The 20,391-nt window shown below is 41.7% G+C and overlaps 2 protein-coding genes across 3 annotated transcripts; one reads left to right on the top strand and one right to left on the bottom strand.

The window, feature by feature from the left end:
* Positions 1-235: 235 nt before the first annotated feature.
* LOC116887921 (chromosome-associated kinesin KIF4-like) lies at positions 236-16,038 on the bottom strand. Its single transcript, XM_032889387.1, has 7 exons — positions 15,927-16,038; positions 15,499-15,827; positions 15,267-15,381; positions 5,614-5,804; positions 3,500-3,592; positions 647-813; positions 236-425 (listed from the first exon to the last, which is right to left on the bottom strand). Exons 2-7 carry the CDS (start codon positions 15,616-15,618, stop codon positions 236-238), a joined length of 876 nt encoding a protein of 291 aa, XP_032745278.1. The 5' UTR covers positions 15,619-15,827; positions 15,927-16,038.
* Positions 16,039-16,086: 48 nt separating this feature from the next.
* On the top strand, positions 16,087-19,101 carry Pdzd11 (PDZ domain containing 11). 2 transcript variants are annotated; one of them, XM_032889696.1, is made up of 7 exons: positions 16,087-16,268; positions 16,711-16,810; positions 17,141-17,224; positions 17,428-17,484; positions 18,005-18,103; positions 18,329-18,389; positions 18,556-19,101. In XM_032889696.1, the coding sequence occupies exons 2-7, from the start codon at positions 16,724-16,726 to the stop codon at positions 18,588-18,590; spliced, it is 423 nt and encodes a 140-aa protein (XP_032745587.1). In that variant the 5' UTR covers positions 16,087-16,268; positions 16,711-16,723; the 3' UTR covers positions 18,591-19,101. The 2 variants fall into 2 exon arrangements, with proteins under 2 accessions (XP_032745587.1, XP_032745588.1); XM_032889697.1 differs by lacking the exon at positions 17,141-17,224 and having other exon boundaries at positions 16,205-16,268.
* The last annotated feature ends 1,290 nt before the right edge of the window (positions 19,102-20,391 follow it).

Raw genomic sequence — 20,391 nt, 5'->3', positions numbered from 1 at the left:
TAATAAGGTTTTCACATGGCAACATCTGCAAGGGACAATGGGTACACGGAACAATAAACTGGAATATTTTAATTATAAGTCGGTAGAGATAAATTAAAGCTAGAATTTACTGGACCAGACGTAAACCAACTTAAGAAGAGATTCCAATTTCACACCTGAACTTGTGAATCGGTGTAAGGGAAAGGATCATTTTTCACTATTTCTGAAAGTAATCTCCAATTTGAACTGTAGACACTTAGAAGAAGAACCGAAATAGTTCCTTCAAAATACCAACAGTAGCCACAAAAGCATGCAAGTTTTCACCGAGAGCTATGGCCATAATTGTCTCACCCTCTTTCAGACGATCTCCCTCGGCCTTGGTTTTCTTCTGTCTTTCTGATCCAGCAAGGTCTACAAGATGCAGCTTGGAACGGAAACTGCTATTTCTGTGGTCATAACAGGAAGACACAGTGAACACAATACACGAGCTTAAAAGTAGTTGAGTTATCAGAGCTGATTGGCCAGCTCTCATGCCTTTTGAGACAGTAAAATTAGCTCCAGTGATTATTAATGCTCATCCTTCTAAAGTTCGAATGTCAAATCAACCTAGGCAGCCACCTGGCATTTGGCCTTCACAGGACATGACAATTGTGACGCTGCAACTTACTTGTCATTTTTCTTCCTTTGCTCGATGGAGATTGTAAAGATGGCATGAGACCGAGATGACTGGGAGTTCATAGCTGTGGAGGCCACAGTCCTGCAGTTGTTACCCTGCTCTAGACAGGAAACAGTGTCCGAGGCAACTAGCACAGTCTTCTCCGTCAGTCCCACAATCTAATTGCAAGAGGAAAAAAAAGCCTTCCTTGATTCCTTCTTCTAATACTTGAATAGAAATATAGGGATTAGCAAGTGCAAAATGTCTTCCTGTTGTAGGAAAACATCAGTATACACAAGGGTTGTAAAAGGAGGACTTTTTAAAGCAGGAACTCTGTGATGATGTCTAAGAAGCAAGGTCTCCAATGTTCCCTAAGAAGTTGAAACAAAGGGTACTAGATAATACTGGAGTCAGAGAAGGTCTCTAGATCTTGGAGGGTAGCTAGCTTCTAAGGAGTCCCCAGTCAAAGTCAACTTTTACCCTGAAAGAGATCAAGTACAACACAAATTGCTACAGCATTCCTCTCTGCTCCACATTCCTTCCTGTACCAGCAATCCATTTTACACTCCATTTTCTTTTAAAGGAAGCAGCATGGCAGTTTTTACTGGCCTAGGAAGTCACAAAAAACAAGTTTTGGGCACAGTACTTTAACTAACTGTGGGAATTTACAGAAGTCACTCTCTTGGACTTTGAAGGTCATGTGATAGGACAAGGGAATTCAGGAGGTTCCTGCTAGTCTTAGTATGCTGTGAGCATATTCCTAATCTGTACCTGTGGCTCTAATTTCTCTTCCTTTATTTCTAGCTGCTGACTACATATCAGCCAGAAATCAGCACATTATAAACCAAATTCATCTTGCTCCTACTGATACCGTCTCCTCACTGCTGCTCCATGTCTATTAAAAGCTCTATCCTCAAAACTTTAAATCATTGTCAGCTCGTCCCACTCCTTCATATCCATGCATCACCAACTCAGATATTCTTGGAAATTGATTACTTCCTTTTTGTTTTGTTTTAAAGCACATCCACAGCAATATTACATCCCTAATCACATCTTTATCAGCCTGGTCTTTCTCCCTTTCAGTTTATTTCCAGTGAGCCTTTCTAAAATGCCACCATACTACTAACCTATACTAGATGATGAGGATACAAAAATCATTCTCTCTGAAGGTCCAGGAGCAACAAAGTTAAGAGATAGGCACAGAAGATAAAAAACGCAGTATGAGTAGCCAGGCAATGTTTTCTTCAGAAGTCTTGCACAACTGTATACTGTTGGTACGAGTTGAGGGTAGGGAGAAACTGAGCTGCTTCACAATCTTTTCCTGAGAATCCCCTTTCAATTCCCAGAACAAGTCTTCTGTCCCAGACAGACTGGTCTAGGCTTATTTAAGTTTCCTGCTACAGTTACTCCTCACTGTAAAGCGGCTTTCTGTTTTATTGTACAAGTGTATGTGTATACACGCCCAGCTGCTACTGCAAAGTGTCTGCCAAAGTCTATGTGCAGACGTCAGATGACAACTTGAAGGATCAGTTCTCCACCTCCGTCTTGTGGGTTGCAGGGATTAAACTTAGTTATAAGGCTTGGTGGCGAGCATTTTTATCTGCTGCATCATCTCAACAGATCTTTTATTTCTTAAATGCTATCTTAAAAATGTTTACAAACTTGCTCTTGCTCCAGTTTGTATTAGGGACACATACTTTTTTAATTACACCATCTTGCCTCAAACAAGGCCTGGGATTTAATTCCTGCCTTCATGCTGAGCATATAAAAAATCTTATGACATGGTCAAGAGGTAGTTCAGCACCCACATTCTTCTTGGTGATAACATATATTTTGCCTAGGTTTCTTGTCTTCACTATCCAAATTATTTTCCTTTATGTTTCAAGCTCACAGGGTCTAATATTTCAAGTCTGGCTTTAATACCTGGATACCAAAGTAAGAATCCCGAAGGAAAAGAGGCTCAAAAGAACAAGCACCTATTCTTTGCTTGCGCCCTGAATGGTCACTCTCTGTTCTTTGTGAAGAGAAAGTGGGGAAGAAGAAGACAGAGAAGCTATGATTTCCCACATTTCCCCAAGTCTGTACTCCTTGATGTCATCCACCTGTAGCCCAATTCTTCCTGTCCTGAGTACTCAACTACAGGACCTAGACCATGGAGCCAAAGCTCTCAGAGAAGTGATCCCCTCGCTACAGGTATGCGTGCTATATTTGTGTTTAATTTCCTCCTTTGTTATACCAGTCTAGAGCCCAGTATAGTATCTGCTGGGGATATGCAGTAGAATTGTCTGTGATCACGGCTATCTCTCACATCTGTTGTAGACTACAAAGCAGTCAGAAGCCACACAGAAAGGTGTCTCCTTGATAAGTGGTGAGTGTGCCTAAGGAACTGCTTGTCCAATTTTAATTAATTATACTTTAAATGCCTTCTTGCGGCACGTGGCTACCACACGAGAGAGCTTAGTTTCAGAATCCTGTAAACAATTAATGTTTAATTGCTGCTACATGCTTTAAGAAGTAGCAAGAAAATGAGGAAGCTGAATTCTCTTCCCATAAGAACACTCATCTAATAATTCTAGATTAAATAAAGGAATTAGTGCTAAACAGAACCTGAAAGACTGAGATGTTAGCAATCATTTAAAACCACAGCGGTAAAGACAAGGGACATGAGCTTTAGTAGTTATCAACATTTGCAATAACGTCAAAAAAGGAGAAGGAAAGTAGGGGTTGGGGATTTAGCTCAGTGGTAGAGCGCTTGCTAGGCCCTGGGTTCGGTCCCCAGCTCCGGAAAAAAAAAAGGAGGAGGAAAAAAAAGAAAAGAGAAACAAAGAAAAAAGGAAGGAAGAAAAGAAGGAAGGGTAAACACACCTTTATGCCTTCCTTAGGATCCTCCCGGATATTTATTTGAGATGCTTTCTCACGAGATGAACATAGAAGGTCCAAAATTTCTTCATTATAAATCTGGTATTGTTGAAAGGAAATGACAAGACATGTTAACAGTGGTCATCTGTGTGTGGACTGCAAGACCATAAGTAATTTTTGATAACATTTATAAAGGCTGTAATGGGCACGGGTATAACTCTGTGGTGGAGGCTCTTGTCTTGCCTGCCATTCACAAGACCCTAGCATTGCAAACAAGAGGAGCAAAGAGAAAACAAAGGGATGCGAAGAGGAGAGGACGAGAGGAGACGAGAGAAAGAGATACAGGAGGGGTGGGGACAGGAGGAGACTGGAGGGGAGGAAAGCAGAAGAGGGGGAGGGGCAGGAGGAGAGAAGGAAAGAGAAGAAGAGGAGATAGAGGGAGAGGAAAAAAGAAGGAAGGGGTAGAAGAAAGAATAAAGGGGAAGAGGAAGAAAAAGGACTTTATATGTATGAATTTGGTATTATTTTTAGGGTTAAGTTTATATAACAAAATTAATAGTGCTTTTAAGATAGTCTCTTGGAAACAGCAAGCACATGAGAAGTTATGTTTGGTGTTCAAATTCAGTTCTTTAAAAAAGATTTGCATTATTTAATTATGTATACGCTTGTATATATGTGGATATGCATATGTGAATGCAGGTTCCTGTGGAAGCCAGAAGCATCTGATCCCCTAGAGCTGGGGGAGCCGAACCTGGGCATTCTCCAGGAGAGCATGTGCTTCTCTTCAGAGATACCTCTCCAGCCCCCAAAGTCAGTTCCTTGATATCATAACAGCATCACTTTTACCAATTTAACCGACTAAAATGTAAGTATTAGTTGCTTACAGGAAAGCAGGGTGGAAGTTGGGAGCAAGAGAAGGGTTGTAACTGATATGTCAATAAAACAGTAAAACTTTTAACTAATGAACAGAATGATCCATATGTGATATGCGGGACGCTTCCTTACTATTATTGCTGACGTCACTCTTTAATATGCCAGTTTCTGCAGTCATTTGTATGTTCAATTATCTTAAACAAGGCTGGACTAATCAGGACTAAGAAGGCTAATCTGGGTGGGGTTGGAGAGATGGCTCAATGGCCCTCTACTGTTCTTGTAGAGGACCCAAATTTGGTTCCCAGCACGTATGACAGGCAGCTTACAAGTGTCTCTAACTCCAGCTCCAGGGGATCCTATACCTCTGGCTCCCTCAGGAACCTGCACTGATGTGTACATACCCACATACATATGAATTTAAAATAAAACAAGAAAAATAAAGGATAATTGTAATCATCTTTAACTCCCCTTCTCATTATCTCTTATATTTGGTAACAATGCAATTCAACATCAGGATTACATACAATTTATGAGTACATGCATAAACTTTAGAAGTTTAATTATAATTCCTCATATATAGATATCACTGCATTACTTTAGTAGAACCAATAAGTTAGCTTCTCAGAAGCCAGATTCTCTAAATATGCCTTCTGCCTTTGGGTGTCATGAGGTTAGATGCAATTAGACAGTCAATTTTATACTGATGTACACAAGAATTCAGGTCCCTATAAGAACAATGTGTTTAAAATCTGTTAGTCCACTGATCTCTCCCAAATACATGATCTAAGTACCCAGATCATGGTCTGGCGCATAGTAGATGCTCAATAAGTATCACCACTTATACATGGCATAATATTTTTGCCTGATTTTTAATAACATTCTCATGAACCCGCAGCAGCATTGTAATTCAAGCCTTAGCACTGAAGTGAAACGGAGCCCTTTTCTGCAGTCTCCAGAGAATCAGCGATAGAAGCCAAACTCAAATTAAAGAATTCCTATCATATTTTTGTACGACAGTGCCAATTCTTCTAACAATCAGATTAAGTAGATAATTCTAATTAAGAAAAGAACTGGGTAGCATCCAGCTCCAACTGAGCAAGTAAGTTTTTGCTATCAATTTATTAAAATACAATTTACGAAAAACTCAATTTGCTGATTTGAGTCATGCCAAGAAAAACCTCATTTGGATGTATTTTCCTACTCAAAGATGATCTTGAATTCAGAATAACTGGAGAGAAACCACTTACCTCCAAGTAAGACACTTTCAGAGTAAATTCAAAGTCAGTCTTTTTATTAATTTCTTTGAAGAGCAGTTGTATTACCCTGGGAATAACCCCAATGGCTGAGTCATGTTCTTGTTCTGCAGTGTATGCACCTCCCATTGAATAAGTCTTTCCAGATCCAGTCTGCCCATAGGCCAGGACAGTTGCATTGTATCCTGCCAAGATAGAAGCCATGCAGACAGTAGTGCTCAAAGCTATTCATCCAGTAACACAATTTCTATAGCCATCGCTTGTAAGAAAATTGAAGTTGCTTTCTTAAGAGAGAGTCTATTCAGAACAGCAAATACAAAGGAAAGTTCTGTGTGTTCCATGGTTTTGAATTCCTCAAGAAAAGCAAAGAAAAGTACTAACCTCCGACTGTGCCAGCTTTTAAAGCCCTTAAGAGCTAGGAAGTCAAATACAGACATGACTAAGATAATAAAGGCAGCTAGGACATGGTAAAAAGCCTTTCCAAGATTTATACTTGAGTATTTGTACTTCCAATCTTGAATAATTCTAAATTATGGAAAGCAAATACAAGTCTCAGCCAGGCAATGGTGGTGTACACCTTTATCCCAATGCACTGGAGACAGGCAGAGGCAGAAGAGGCTAGGGGATCTCTGAGCTCAAGGCCACCCTGGTCTATAGAGTGAGTTCTAAAAGAGTCCAGGGTGCATTGAGAAACCCTAATCAGCCACAAGGAGCAAAAACGATTCTGGTATGTATTTTTTTTTTATCAAGGCCTTGCCAGATATGGAAGCACACACCAGTATCTAGAAATTGGGTGTCTAAAACAGGAGGATTAAGAGTTAGGATTAGGACTCAGTGATTAAGAGCACTGTCTGCTCTTCCAGAGGACCAGGTCGATTCCCAGCATCCATATGGCAGCTCACAACCATTTATACCTACAGTTCCATGGGATCTCATGCCTTCTTCTGGCTTCTGTGACCAGCAGCCAAACATATGGTACATAGACATACATGAAGGCAAATAACCTGTACACATAAAATAAAATGAAATAAGCCTTTAAAGAAAAAAATGAGTTGGGATGGAAAGAGAATTGAAAAGAGCAGTATTTTAATTTTTTTTATGAGGACTAACAAGTTCCTATCTGGGGACTCCACAGGAAGATCAACAGAGTCAACTAAGCTGGACACTTGGGACTCCCAGAGGCTGAACCACCAACCAAAGAATGAACATGGGCTGGACCTAGGCCCCTACACATGTAGCAGATGTGCAGCTTGGTCTTTGTGCCATTTCCCCAACAACTGGGGGCAGGTGGGTGCTGTGCCTGAACTTGTCACCTGCCTTGGATCCTGTTCCCTTAACTGGGCTGCCTTGTCTGGCCTCAGTGGGAGAGGATGTGCCTAGCCCAGAAGGGAACTGATGTGCCAGGGTCGGGTGATATCCAGGGGGGGCGTCCATCTTCTCAGAGGGGAAGGGGAGGAGCTGGATAAGGGTGAACTGGGAGGAGAGGGCAGCCTGATATTGGAATATAAAGTAAATAAATAAATGAGAAAGAAAAATCCCTATCTGACTCCATGCACCCATAGCCTTTAAGTACACGTAAACATGACATAGACCCCTTGCTATTATGGAGTATTGGTACAGAATCATCCTTTCAGAGATGTTCATGAACCAGGCCTGGCAGAGTTTTCCTGATAATGCCAGCACTTTCAAACAGTTCAAACTAAGCTGGGTATGATAGAATCCATCTTTAATCCCAGAACTCTGGGGACAGAGGAAGGAGGATCTCTGAGTTTGAGGCCAGCCTGGTCTACAGAACAATAGTGAGTTCCAGGACAGCAATGGTAAAATAATAAGACCCTGCCTAAAAAACATCAAGACCAGACTGAGTTAATAGGGATCCTCTCTCTAAAACAGGACAGAATTTTTTTTTTCTTTTTTTCGGAGCTGGGGACCGAACCCAGGGCCTTGCGCTTGCTAGGCAAGTGCTCTACCATTGAGCTAAATCCCCACCCCCAGAATTTTTTTTAAAGTTCAAGATATAATGGACTAAAAAAGTGGGTTAAATGTAATCCAACTGTAAGTAAAAATAGAAAAGATCAAAAGGATATCAACTCACATTGTAACCATTTCCTGTGACCAAGAGTAAGGTAAACAACTGAGGTTTTTCTATTCACATTTTATAATTTATTTATTTTATGTATATGAGTACACTGTAGCTGTCTTTAGACACACCAGAAGAGGGCATCAGATCTCATTACAGATGGTTGTGAGCGGGTTGGGGATTTGCTCAGTGGTAGAGCGCTTGCCTAGCAAGCTTTAAGGTCCTGGGTTCGGGTCCCCAGCTCCAAAAAAAAAAAAAAAAAAAAAAAAACCAAAAAAACAGATGGTTGTGAGCCACCATGTGGTTGCTGGGAATTGAACTCAGGACCTCTGAAGAGCAGTCAGGGCTCCTTAATCTCTGAGCCATTGCTCCAGCACACATTTTATAAATTATTACATTGGATGCACCATGGAATAGTGACAGTGTTTTCTATTACAGTCCATATAATTTGTAATGTTTGCAGAAAGACAGGTAAGATCTATATCTGTTTGAGCTTAGTTCAAGTGAAAAGTGTTATTTTCTATATCTATTTTTATATTTTGTCTTGCTGGAGAATATGAATTACTATGGGTGCATTTCATTTTATCCCATAAGCCTTAAGTTTTGATTGGAACTGGAGACAGATAATTCTAGCTATAACTATAGCAATATCTTTAAAGAGAGAGAAATAGACAACAGATGGGCTATTCACACTTTAATTATTATAACTCGCTAATTGATTATAAAGTAGGGACTAAAGAAACTATAAATTCAAATGTGCTTCAACATTTAATAAATACCTCAGAAAGCCATCCTAACTTAAAAGAAAATCAGACAGTCTAAAGGAAACTCTTTTTTAAAAAAGAAAATCACTGTATTTTTGTTAAAGCTGTCATCTACTATTTACCCACATCATTTTGGAGCCTGACAAGAAATATCTCAGGGCTAGAGAGATGGCTCAGCATTGGCTGCTCTTCCATAGGTTTTAGGTTTGATTCCCAGCACCTGCATAGTGGTTCACAACTATGGGAATAAAGCAAGCAGACAAACAAAAAAAGACCCCTTTAAAACCTAAAAATAGAAAATGAAAAAAATCTTTAAAATTTGAAAAAACATATTACTTTAAGTGATGATTATGAAGTTTTAAAAAGAACTTGCTGGTATGGTAGTTCACTATCTTGAATCTCAGCATCTGAGAGGCAAAAGCATGAAGATGTGTGTGGGTTTTAAAGTCAGCTTGATCTACACAGCAAGTTCCAGGCAAGCCAGACCCTGTCAAAAGAAAAGAGAGGAGAGGAGAGGAGAGGAGAGGAGAGCTTTCTGCTCTAAATGAAAGCTCTTAACCTGTAAATTGAAATATATTGCTGTTATAATCTGATATGACTGTCATAGGGGCAAGGAAATAACATTTTATAACTTTCTATAATACTGCAGATAGGTATAAGCTGCAACATCTTGGAAAACCAGGTTTTAGTACTGTGTCTAAAACACTCTGGACTCTGGTACCAGGAGTCCAGAGTATAAAAGTATACTATTGAGCTGAATATAAAAAGACCAGATTTGTTCTTACAAATAAGGATGGTGTTAAAAACATGTATATTAGAATCACTTTATTCTTGCCACTGTCTTCAAATAATACAGTTTAATTCTCACGTTTCCCAGGTTAAGAACATAAGAGAAGGGGCTGGAGGGATGGCTCAGTGGTTAAGAGCATGTACTATTCTTCCAGAGGACCTGAGTTCAACTCCTAAGTACCCACTTCAGGTGACTCGCCACCAGCTCCAGGAGAATCTGACACTTCTGGCCTCTATGGGCACCTGGACTCAGAGCACATACTTATACAGAGAGAAAGGCAAGGAAGCAAGCAGACAGATGGACAGGCAGTTAGACAGACAAGACAGATACACAAACAATTAAAAATAATAAAAATAGATAAAAAAGACTACAGAAGTACAACTATTGACACCTTTACTAGACTGTGGAGGTACACATTTGAGGAAACTGAACTGACAGTGAAATCCAAAAAAATATTATTTCAGAAATGGCTAAAGAAAATGGTACCTGGCCATGGTGGCTCGGGCAAGCACAGGACTTAGGAGCTCACAACTAGTCTCTACTGCATTACAGAATGAGTTCAAAGGAGGCATGCACTCAATGAGACTGTGTTTTCAAAAGCAATAGCAGGATACACATGATATGAAGGGGGAAACGGAACAATGTTGAGGGCTCTAACTGCAGAGGGACTAGCGGGGGTCGATATGGGATAGGGAGGGCAGGGACAAATAACACTAAGGATGACTGAAAATCCCTAAGGAATCATGGTATTTTTATTTACCTAAAATTACATATAATACATAGAAATGTATATACATGTTCCCTTTCCCCTAAACAGCTCTAGATTAACTTAAAAAAAAAAAAAACCAAAAAACAAACAAAAAAATCTAGAAGTGAACATAAGACACTTCCTTTCAAGTTGTTGGTCAGGAAGACAAGAGATTCCCCAAACAGCACAGGTTACTCCTGCTGTATTCCAAAGGCTGAAGGTTAAGTGCCAGTTACTGAGGACAACATGCATTTTACACACTGGACTTGGAGGATCTGAGACAGATTTGACCTGGAAACCTCTTCCCCAGGAACTGGCTTCCATAGAACTGCAGGTATTATATAAAGTGCCAAGGGAGGGAAGTAACCAACAGCCATGCCTAGCTCTGAAGCCTATGGACCACAAGAGTTTAGCAAGATATCCTAAAGGTGACACTCATATCTGGGTGGTAGCCAACTGTTTTCTAATTGGACAAAGGTCCTTTCAACAGGAAGGAAATCATGCCTGACACTGGAAACCTAGCCGACTACTCAGGGATAGATCAGAGAATAGAACCTACTATAGCTATTTTCCTAACCCATATACTTCCTAACTGCACTCTAAATACTTATCCTTATACCCATAGGGAAGAGTACCACTCACGCTTCAAAGAAGCTTCTCTTTGCAACAGATGGAGCATTACAGAAAATCATAACTGGTCAAAATGCAGAGAACACCTGCTAAAGGGATGCTCACCCCTAATGGACAACACAACTCCTGCACCTAACTAAGAGCCAGGGAACATGGCAGACAAGGAGCGGAAAGACTGTGAGAGCTAGAGGACCAGGAAATCTCATGTGAGTCTGTGTCGCCTAGAAATGACAAGGTTTCACCCACAGTACCTCAACAGTATGGCTGCCTAAACAAGACCAGAAGAACACCAGCAAGTGACATGCTAACATGGAAGGGGCCCTTCCACAGAGAACTACAGGCAACTAACAACTGCTGAGTGAGGAAGCATCTGTCTTCTCCAGGGACAGCCCCCTTAATTGCTATCCATACCAAGTGGTCAGCCCTGAAATCATGTACACATGAGCAACACTGAGTAGACCCCACAGGTTCTATTCATATACCATGCAGTTGAGTGTGTGAGTGTTATATGTAACAGGAATTAAAAAGAGGCCATGGACTTAAGGGGGAAAGGGCAGGGCATGGTAGGAGTAGGAGAGGGGAAAGGAAGCAGGGAGCAATTTAATTATTAATAGAATGGAATGAAGAAGAGAGTGGAGGGAAGAAATAGCAAACTAGATGAGAATTAGACAAAATCGTGCAAAAGAAAAAAGTAGAAGAGAATTAGAACTATATAATGCTTTTTCAATTATGCAAGAAGAAAAAAATAACTTTACAGGAAAGATGTGGTCGGTTTATACCTTAGTCAGATTATTGATATATTAACAATTACAGTAATAGGACAAATCGAAATCATATACTGCCTGACAGGAATCAATGAGAATACAAAAGCATGTCTGTGGTGTTTCTGCTTAAAAAAAAAAAAAGCTCAAATTTTATCATAACATTAGATAAAAGCAAATGGAAAGACATAAGTGCCTTGTAATCTTCAAGTATCAAAACAATGAAAGCTTTAAAAAAAAAAAACCCAAAGGTTCATTTTAGACTTGGGGACTAAAAAAGGGCACAGCTAATCATAACACAATTTTTGAACTAAATCCTTTGCTATAAAGGGCATTACTGAAACAACTGGCAACATTTGAATGGGGCTGAGGATTAGAAGGTAGTAATGCGACACTGCAGCTTCTATGATTTTGATGGCTGGGACAGGTTATGAGGACTCTTATTGGAAATATATGCTAAAGTATTCAGGGGTCATAGGGTCAATAACTTATTACCAATGATTCCAGAAATAAATGGCTCCCTTATGCTGTTTTTGCAACATTTCTATAACTATAGTGTTTTCAAGTTTTACAACAAGGTATTTAGTCTGGAACTATACCTCATTTGGCAGAGTACTTGTTTAGCATGTACAAAGCCATGAGTTTGCTTTCCAATACAGCATAAATCAAACCAAACCAAATCAAACCAAAGGAGGATGGTGTACATCTGGAATCCTGACACTGGGGAGGTCACAGGGAAACCGGAAGTTCAAGGTCATCTTTGGTTATTTAGTGAGTTCCGGGAAAGCCAGCTTTCCGGGAAAGCTCTTAAGACATGAGCCTTGTCTTACGAAAGACAAAACAGGGGCGCTGATAAGATGGCCTGGTGGGTGACAGCACTTAAGGCCAAACCCAGCATCCTGTCTTTGGCCCTTGGAACCCATAGAGTGTTAGAACTGATACCTACAAGTTATGCTCTGACCAGCACATGTACAATGTGATACACCGGCACACACGAGTTACACAAAACAGATAAATAGAAAAGACATAAATAAAGGTTGGGTCTGGGGAGATGTCCAGGTGGGTTAAGTGCTTGCTGTGCAAGCACGAGAACATGAGTTCAGATCTCTAGTGCCCATATAAAAACTGGAGGGGAGGGGTTGGGGATTTAGCTCAGTGGTAGAGTGCTTGCCTAGCAAGCGCAAGGCCCTGGGTTCGGTCCCCAGCTCCGGAAAAAAAAAACAAAAAACAAAAAACAAAACAAAACAAAACAAAAAAACAAACAAACAAAAAACTGGAGGGGTTGGGGATTTAGCTCAGTGGAAGAGCGCTTGCCTAGCAAGGGCAAGGCCCTGGGTTCGGCCCCCAGCTCAAGAAAAAAAAAAAAAAAAAAAAAAAAAAAAAACTGGATATGACAGCATGGATCTGTGCAGCCCCAGTACTGAGAGGGAAGACACAGGGGCATCCTGAGGTCTTTGAACTGTCAGTCTAGCTGAAATAGTTCAGCAAGAGATCCTTGTCTCAAAACACAAGATAGAGAGCAATGGAGGGAAACACTTAATGTTGACCTCTGACCTCTACTAGACATGCACGAGCAAAGATACCTGTACAAACCTGTGCATACACTTTACACATACACAAAGATATTCAATATCCCCTGAGACATGACATCATTTTTAAGTTGTCTTGGTTTTTTTGTTTTTTGTTTTCAAGACAAGAGTTTTTCTGTGTAGCCCTGGCTGTCCTAGAACTGGATCCATAGACCAAGATGACCTTGAACTCAGAGATCCAACTGCCACTCTACCTCCCGAGCGCTGGGATTAAAGGTGTGCACCCCCACTGCCTGGCTTAAGTGTTCTGGGTGGGATTTTAGGTGCAGTGTATGCATGCAGGTACCTGTGGAGGCCAGGGGGATACATGTGGTAGGAAAGGACCAATTCCTGTAAGTTGTCCTCTGAGCCTCCCCCCACAAACGGTGATATATACACACAATAGTAACTGCAGAAGAAAAAACTGAGCTGTCTAAAAGAAAGCAACTGTCAAGTAGGTCACTCTATGATTCTGGGACTTCTTCGTCAAAGAATAAATTTAAACAGGCACTGGAGATGGTCGTGGTGATGAATTTGTATAACCAGAACATGTTAAGGGTAAACACAGAAGGATCAGGAGTTAAGGGTCAGCTTCTGTTACATGTCTAATTTGAGGTCAGTCTGGACTAAATGAGACCCTGGCACAAACAAGACACCAAAAGTTCATTTAATTACTAGAAAGAATTTGGGTGAAAAGTTCAACTAGATTATATGCAACACATTCATTAATTTGTTATGGTTCTAAGTTTTAAGTGAATAACTACTGAGCTCTGTACAAGATTGAGGCAGCCAAAAATCCCAGCAGAAACAAACACAGGGTTACACTCATGAAGTCCCACACTTAGCTGACCAACTACTAGAAATGGATGCCTACCGAAGGAAGGACAATCAGTTTTCTTCAGAGATGTGACCAAGAAGTTACCCATGCACCATAAGATGTTCTGACATACAGGCAACACTGAACTGACTCTGGGTTTAAGAAAAAAAAGAATATATAGGCCGAAGACAAGAGAAGAAGTGGACAGAAGGAAATGAGAGATTTGATAAAAAAAAAAAACCACTTATATGTATGTATGAAATTCTCAATTAATAAAAAAATTTAATAACCACTGTAAACTACTAATATGACAAGTAGATATCTCTCAGGTCCTGCTTGCTTTAGATTCCAGCCCTTAAAAGCTTAGCTTCTGCAGTGAAGATTACTAGCTGGCCATAATACTCAAGGACTTAAGGTAGAAAAAAAAATCTATCTAAAAAAATTCAACTCATCTTTCAATACCTATCTCAAAAGTTCCGTATGCTTGGAAATTAACCTAAACTCCCCTAATGGAGTTTAGTGCCATCCTTCAATCCTCATACTATGTTGTAGGAAAACAGTGACACTTCCATAGCTTCTATAGGTACAATTCACACTCCATACACACTACACAGTTAACAGAGTCTCACTATGTAGCCCTGGCTGGCCTGGAACCCTAGATGTGTAGACCAGACCAGGCTGCTCTTGAACTTACAGAGATTCCTTTCTGCTTGCCTCCTAGGTAATAGGATTAAACACATGGGCCATCACATCCATTTTTGGCTACATTGTGAGTTTAAGACCAACCTGAGCTATATGCAATACTGTCTGGGGAAATAAAGAGGAAAAAAAAAAAAAGAAAGAAAAGAATCACCCCCAATTTTTTTAAATAGGTGTAAAAATTTAAACTTTTTCTATGTATCCAAACTCACTTATGTAGTCATCTATGGGTGCCGTGGCGCCTGGGTAAAGCACTGGTGGATGGTGACAGAGGCTTCAATACCGCCCTCCTGGATCCCAGTTCCCACAGTCATCTACCTGTTTTCTGACCCTGTGGACTTTAAACTCAAGAGCCCAGAGACTATGTTACATATCTGAATATTCTTGGCACTTCCGCAGGTTAGTACACAATCAGCACCAAACAAAAACCACATATTCTTTATTTTTGCTTTGTTTTCTGTTTGTTTGTGAGACAGGATCTCACTAGGTACCCCTGGATGTTTTGCCACCCGCTATGTAGATCAGGCGGGCCTCAAACTCAGAGATGTCTTTGCCTCCCAAGCACTGAGATAAAAGGTGCTCTGTGAGGTCCCCCAAAACAGCAACATACGCCTAGGTCAAAGATAAACAGGACAGTCTGATACTAGCTTCAAGAGTAGAAAGACTTTCACAAATGGTACTAGTCTGTAGGCTGTTTTTAAAAGCTATTTCATCCATTCCTCTATTTGTAGTGCCTATATGACCCACACATAATATATGCTCAAAAAACCTGCCCAGTGAACAGCCTCACCTTTAAACACGCCTTTTATGAGTGGAGCTACTGCTGTATTAAAGACCTCTTCCTGTTCAGTAGAGGGGTCAAACACAAAATCGTAGGTAAATGATTTATCAGTACCAACCACCACCTGCAAAAGGCAAGAGAGAAGGGATAGGGGAAGGATTAAAAAAACAATGCCTGACCACGCCCCTCGCTCCTTTCAGCCTCAGCTGTGGAGAGAGCCACTCTAGACTTGACTACCCACCTGAGGCTCTCCGGGCACAAAGGAAAGGCACGTCTGGCAGCCCTCATTAATCTCTTTAGAGACAAGGGGGCGACAACGCAGTGCCACTCTTACAGGAATTCCCTTCACCTCTTCTTTCATGGTATCAGCTCAGCAGGTGTCCTGGCCAAGTGAAGCCAGCTCTCCCAGGAACCTTCCGAGGTTGGCAGGAGTAGAAAGGCCCTTCTCAGGCCGTAGGAGACTCGGAACTCGCTGATGCACTCTCCCTCCCAGCAGGATCACTGTGTCCTGTCACTCTTGGCCACCGCCTAATGGTTTGTCAGTCCCAATACTGCAAGGCGAAATGGTGTCTGAAATAAAGAAACTCCAGCGAGACAGCGACCGTGACCCCAAGCCCTGAAGTGCTACGAAGCACGGAATTTGAGCTAACGTGGTGCCCGGTAACTCACCAAACTAAACGTCCCTTCCCCGATCTTCCCTGGCGCCCTGTTCCAACCGGAGCTTTAACCGCCAAGTTTCAAATTGATCCCAGAGGCGCCAGCCAATCGGAGCGCGTACAGCCTGTGAAAAGTACACGGACGTGAGCACGCACAACGTGACGCCCGAGGAGGCTAGAGAGCTGGCTCGCCCAAAGCAAGCTCCGCCCGTGCTGGGTGATAGCAAGCATCCGCTTCCGGTTCCAGCGCGGAATTGGCTGTCGCTGAGGGAGGCCTGCTTACCGGTAAGGTGGCGCTGAATTAAGTGGTCGCGAGTGCGGGATACGGGCGGGTTGCAGGACCTGGATCTGGAAGGTATCCCATGTTGACAGAACTCGTCTGTGGACGCCACGTTAACTAATCACCTCTAGAGACTGGCAATGTGCCTGGCTCCAATCCCTGTGGGATAGTTATTGGCACTCCCTTTCTGTTTTAAAGTAGATCTTTATAGATGTGATTCTCATTTCCTATTCTCTAGGTTGAAAGCCTATTTTTGTTTGAAAATTGTAAGAAATGCAAACATGCCATTAGAGTGCTTAAAAAATTAGATTTTTTTTTTGTTTTTTCGGTTTTTTGTTTTGTTTTCGTTATTTTGTTTTGTTGCCTCTTTTCCCACCCCACGCCCTCATTCAATCTTGACACCTACTTGTGGGCTAGTCCCATAAACAAATGGCCCCTGGAGGGGATGCTTTCTGAAACGTAGAGCACTTGGTCCTTTTTAAAATCATTTTTGTTTCATTTGATTCTTCCTTTTCAGGGCTTTGCCTGAAATGGACAACCGGATTCCTTATGATGACTACCCAGTGGTTTTCCTACCTGCCTATGAAAACCCTCCAGCATGGATTCCTCCTCATGAGGTGGGAGCCATCTGCGTTCCTGAAGAAGAAATACCAATCCCCAAGCATGAGGTCTATGAAAGATAAGTAGCAGGGTTATGAAACTCAACGGAGACCGAATCTTAGGTGAATTTTGAGCAACAGTGACCCACTGGCAACTTCTTGTAGAATCACCCTGCTAGAGCCCTTCACACTGCTGAATTCTGAAACCTTAGCTTCCATCCTGTCAATAAAAAAGGGATAGGGATTTACCACTTCCTGACATGTATCTGATTTATTGATACTCCAAAAGGAGGTAGATGTAACACGGGAGACTGGGAATAAGATTGTTAAGATTGCTGTATCTTGCAGAGAGTGTACCACCCAGACTACAACAATGAGTTGACCCAGTTTCTGCCCCGAATTGTCACACTGAAGAAGCCTCCTGGTGCTCAGGTAAACTTATAGAGGCTCTTATTCCAGTTACATTTTGGCCATGCCAGAAGTTGGCCATGGTTGGGGCGTGGATGTGGTTTGGGAAGTAGGTGACTAGAAGTGTGGAGATGACATTTCCACAGCATCTCCTTTTCTTCTGAGTACACAGGTGTCCTTGTTCTTGTGTCTATGCTGAGTCTGCATCCTGTGTCCTTGTCTTTCAGTTGGGGTTTAACATCCGAGGAGGAAAGGCCTCTCAGCTAGGCATCTTCATCTCCAAGGTCTGTGTGAATGTGTGTGTATGACAGGCTGTATGGCTATTGACTTTGTTATATTAAAGTGCACTGGTGGCCCAACAGATTAAAAAAATGGATGACCGTTGAATTATAGAATACACATAATGGGGATTTAGCCTTTTCTTCTCAGACTTGAACTTGGGCCCAGTGTGGTGTGGGGCATGTGTTGGTACTCCAAGAACTCTAGAGGCAGAAGCAGGAAGATAGGTAATAATTTGAAAAGTCAATCTGGACAATGGTGGCATATGACTTTAGTCCCAGCACACAGGAGGCAGAGGTAGGCCAGTCTCTTATGAGTTCAAGGCCAGTCTCATCTACAGAGTGAATTCCAAGGCCACAAAAGAAAAACCCTGTGTTTGAAAAAAAAAGATTCTAAACCAAATTTTAAAAAAAAACTAATCTCCCTGTGGCATCACAAAATTAACAATTTGAACAGCACTGAATTCCCCCTGCAGCTTCCTAATTCATGCCATCTCAAGTACATGTGTTACCCCTTCACAAACAGGTGATTCCAGACTCGGATGCACATCGAGCAGGACTTCAAGAAGGGGACCAAGTTCTAGCTGTGAATGATGTGGACTTCCAAGATATCGAGCACAGCAAAGTAAGCACAGTGCATGGGCTGTAGTCATCCAGGAAGCCGTCTCAGGTAGGACAGGTTGGACCAGATTAGCCTAATCTGGAAGAAAGCATCTGTTCAAGGGAAATGTACCAGAAGAGAGCAGTTACCAGTGACCTAGATGTTTGAGGTGGCACATTCCATTGCTGTGTCATATCTCTGTCCTGGGTAATAGCTCTTCATTTGTACAAGCTGCTGTGTGTCTTCTAGGCTGTGGAAATCCTGAAGACAGCCCGAGAAATCAGCATGCGTGTGCGCTTCTTTCCCTACAGTAAGGCACTTTCTTTTTATCTTTTTCTTTTTCTTCCTTATATGGCAGGGCTGCAGGTAAGAGACCTCTTTTAAATACGGACGGATGATGGCAAGCCCAAGAAATTGGGAATGGGAAGTTGGGAGCTCATCCTGAAAATAATGTGCTGTGTTCTTTCTTACCCCAGATTATCATCGCCAAAAAGAACGGACTGTGCACTAGAGACTTGCAGCCCACAGCCCTACCTGTGGAATCTGCCAGGACAAGCTGGCTAGACCTCTGAGAAGTTGGAGAAGTCAGGAAATTCTATTCTCCACACCCTCCTGGTTTAGTGGATGGGGAGGATGGGGAGACAGCTTACCAGCTGTATTACATATTAACTGTACTGTACTAGGAATTCCCTAGTTTGCTAGGTGAGTTTCATTCTGGAAAGGGAGAAAGATAGCGATATCTAGATGTCTTTAGCCTGTGGAGGAAAGCCAACTAGAAAACAACTGGCATTTATCAGGTACCTTAGATTGGTCACGTATACAGCTTATTGTTTTATTTGTAGAAATCAGTAGAAAAGAGAATCTTGGGGACCTTCCATCTGATTTGCCTGGCCATGCCATCAAGTCCTTGTACCTTGGAGTCCCATACACTTCAGAGACTCCAAGGAGACACTTCCTTTTCATCCCTGCCCCCACCCATAGTAAAAACACAATACTGAATAAACGTGGCTTGAGTGATGCTGCTTGAATATAAAATGCCATTGAGGAAAACAAATACAACAATCAACCTGTGGGAGGAACAGCAGTGTCATACTCACTTTACAACTCATATCTGGCCAGACAACTTGGGAGCTTAAAAAACACTAGTCATAGAATCCACAAGGGATCCCCTAGAGTCAAGAGCCTTAGGTAAAGCTGCCCTCACCCAGGAGTGTTAGACTTTGTGCTGCAGCAGGATGGTGTTAATGTACTCTTTCCCACATTCTCTGACCTGGAATTAAGCCAAGGAAGTGGCATAGATTATTTTTTACAAGCAGCAGTAGGAAAGTGGTTCCTAACTTCCCATTTGTAGTTTCATTAGTGGTAACTACCAACTTCTTCCTTTTTCTGACCCTACATGTGAATAACTTTCTGTGGTCCTAGATTCTTAGTGACTGAACATTACATACCTGCATGTATGTGGTATGTAATGTTCCCTCCGTTGACTGACATTAAAATACCCAGTCATAATGGAAAGGTTTTCTTTTTCCTCTGAAGAAGGCGCTGCTACAATGAAAGCCCAACATTTGACTTAAAAGATCCTAGGGAGAGCCATCAAGATGACTCTCTGGGCTTAAAGGATGCCTTCTTCTAAGCCTGACAATCTGAGTTTGATCTCCAGGATCTCCATGCTGAAAAGAGAGAACAGATTCCCAAAGTTGTCTGTTGTCTTTTGCCTGTAGGGTGTGGCAAGCTAAGACAAGGATCCTGGGAGCTGAACTAAATCTCTTAATTCCTTCTGGAGAGTGATTCTTTTGGTTTGAGAGAGAACCTAGGACTCTTACCTTATTTGTTTACTTACCTGTTTTGTTTTTGAGACAGTGTTTCTCTGTGTAACCTTGACTGTTTTGGAACTCACTCTGTAGACCAGGCTAGCCTTGAATTCACAGAGATCGCTTGCCTCTGCCTCCTGAGTACTGGGATCAAAGGTGTGAGTCACCACTCCCACCCCCACCCAGACTGGAATCTACCTTTTTAAATAAGCAAGATAAATTTTCAAATGGATGAAATGTGGAAACTGACTCTTCCCATGAATCCTACCCCAGCTGTACTAAAGGCATTGCTAGAGACTCAGTTCTATTACATTGTTGGCACTGTACCTCCTGAGCAGAGCCGGAGGTATAAAATTAGCTTAAGTCTTCCTGGGAATTCCATCCTCTTATTTGCTCTGCTGACCCCCAGTGGCCATCAGAGAAAGAAAAACTTGGATATTTCCACAAAACTAATAGCTGTGTCCGCTGACAAAGTCAAGACTATTTCCATGGTTATCAAGT

The sequence above is a fragment of the Rattus rattus genome, chromosome X (genome assembly GCF_011064425.1).
Source record: "Rattus rattus isolate New Zealand chromosome X, Rrattus_CSIRO_v1, whole genome shotgun sequence".
In the NCBI taxonomy this organism is placed as follows: Eukaryota; Metazoa; Chordata; class Mammalia; order Rodentia; family Muridae; genus Rattus; species Rattus rattus.
The sequence above is the reverse complement of the archived record's forward strand: the minus strand, read 5'-3'. Positions and strand labels throughout refer to the sequence as shown.

Excerpts from the sequence above, each read along its gene's own strand:
- LOC116887921 (XM_032889387.1), bottom strand. The coding sequence starts at position 15,618 with ATGAAAGAAGAGGTGAAGGGAATTCCTGTAAGAGTGGCACTGCGTTGT. Across the intron at positions 15,382-15,498 it reads TTGTGCCCGGAGAGCCTCAG|GTGGTGGTTGGTACTGATAA; the intron begins GTGGGTAGTCAA and ends TGCCTTTTGCAG. Across the intron at positions 814-3,499 it reads ATCCTAAGGAAGGCATAAAG|ATTGTGGGACTGACGGAGAA; the intron begins GTGTGTTTACCC and ends TCTTGCAATTAG.
- Pdzd11 (XM_032889696.1), top strand. The coding sequence starts at position 16,724 with ATGGACAACCGGATTCCTTATGATGACTACCCAGTGGTTTTCCTACCT. Across the intron at positions 16,811-17,140 it reads CATGGATTCCTCCTCATGAG|AGAGTGTACCACCCAGACTA; the intron begins GTGGGAGCCATC and ends TGTATCTTGCAG. Across the intron at positions 17,485-18,004 it reads TAGGCATCTTCATCTCCAAG|GTGATTCCAGACTCGGATGC; the intron begins GTCTGTGTGAAT and ends CTTCACAAACAG.